The sequence below is a fragment of the Taurulus bubalis genome, assembly GCF_910589615.1.
Source record: "Taurulus bubalis genome assembly, chromosome: 1".
Classification (NCBI taxonomy): Eukaryota; Metazoa; Chordata; class Actinopteri; order Perciformes; family Cottidae; genus Taurulus; species Taurulus bubalis.
This window is the reverse complement of record NC_136589.1, coordinates 27,885,176-27,886,594: the sequence shown is the minus strand read 5'-3', so window position 1 is coordinate 27,886,594 and position 1,419 is coordinate 27,885,176. Positions and strand designations below refer to the sequence as shown.

The following is a 1,419-nucleotide window of genomic DNA, read 5'->3' as shown; positions in this document are numbered from 1 at the left end:
ATGGGCGACCTGCTAAAGTAAACTGCACTCCATTGTTATAAGGCACAAAATGATGGTTACATCTGAATGAGTTTACCCTTAGAATTCCTCTGTACATGATGGGGTTCACTTGAAAGTGACATAACCTTGATGGGACTCAATTTAAAAAAGAAGTTCCAGATCAAATTCCTGGGATTTGATTTGCACTTCCAGTCCAGGTTGTGGTGATCTGGTCTTGCACATTTGGCATGAAGTACCACAGCGTGGGCTAGTTCTGAACTTTTCAGTCGCCAAGTCTTCCGTTCAGATTTTCTCTTTTGTTGCAAAGCAATTCAGATCAACTGCTGGGTTTTACAGAAGTAGGTCTGTGAATCTGTCTTAATCATTTTTGTTATTCAGGTAAGAGTCTAAGTATTACAGTACCATGTTGTCATTGATGTCCTCAGCAACCTGCCTGAAGAGAGTTGGACTGAACTGAGTGACTGGATCAGCTGCTACTGTACTGCAAAGACTCGGGACTCAGACTTTAGTGTACATTTCATGTGCATGAGACATCACTCTCTAGCAAATCCATAATGAGGCTTATCCTTGCTTCCCAGTGTCTCACTTTGCTCTGTTAATTTGTGTTTCCTCCTAAAAGCTGTTCTCAGTTTGCTGCTATAAATTTTGCTTTTAGTTTGTAACGTGTGAATGTTTTTTGCCTTGAATATGTGCATACTTGAACTGTGTTAAGAGGAACACACACAGACACACAGACAGAGCTATTCGGGGTGTGCAACACATTCTTGTGCCACCAACATTAATGTCTACATGGGTTTTGGTTTATTTACAAGTCCAACAGACATTATATGGAACAAAGGCCCAGTATTATGCCAGTCGAGGTGGGCACGCTCCCGCGTTAGCTGTGTTGCAGCATGATTTACTGCAGCTAGAACTCAAGAAGTGGATATATCCAAATGTTGTCGTCCTGTAAATATAACACTTACCTGTACGTTGTTGTGATATTATAAACCCTCTGAAATACAGGCAACCTGGACTCTGTGCAAAGCACATCTGTCAGATAAAGGACAAGTGGGAGTAGTTAACAGTAACTTGTGGGTGTCTCATCTTCTCGCTTTGCTCTATTTAAGTTTTAATTGATTTTTTTATGTTTAAAAAAAAAAAAAAAAAACGGATGTAGTTTCAAAAGCGCAATAAAAAAGAAGGTGTGTCCGGTTGATAAACTAATCTTTTCCACTTGGATGCAGTAAGGCCTAAAATAAACTCCCAAACATGTTTTGTCTCTACTATATGACAAAACAACTTGAGAAAATAGGTGCTAGCATCAAGTGCACTTGTCAAATCACATTAGCAGCGGGGTGCAGCGCCCTGGTATTCAGATGCAATAACGTTTCCCCTGCAAGTCTTAATAATCATGCTGTGTGACCCATGTATCCTGTG

The 1,419-nt window shown here is 40.3% G+C and overlaps 1 protein-coding gene across 1 annotated transcript in view; it reads left to right on the top strand.

The window, feature by feature from the left end:
- The window catches only part of LOC306749491 (serine/threonine-protein kinase tousled-like 1-B), a gene marked incomplete at both ends in the record, with an annotated part of 9,817 nt that extends 9,427 nt beyond the window's left edge, over positions 1-390 (top strand). Inside the window, one exon of the mRNA XM_079232796.1 lies at positions 379-390. Coding sequence (XP_079088922.1) covers positions 379-390 — 12 coding nt within the window. The remainder of the gene's footprint in view (positions 1-378) is intronic.
- Between the last annotated feature and the right edge of the window lie 1,029 nt (positions 391-1,419).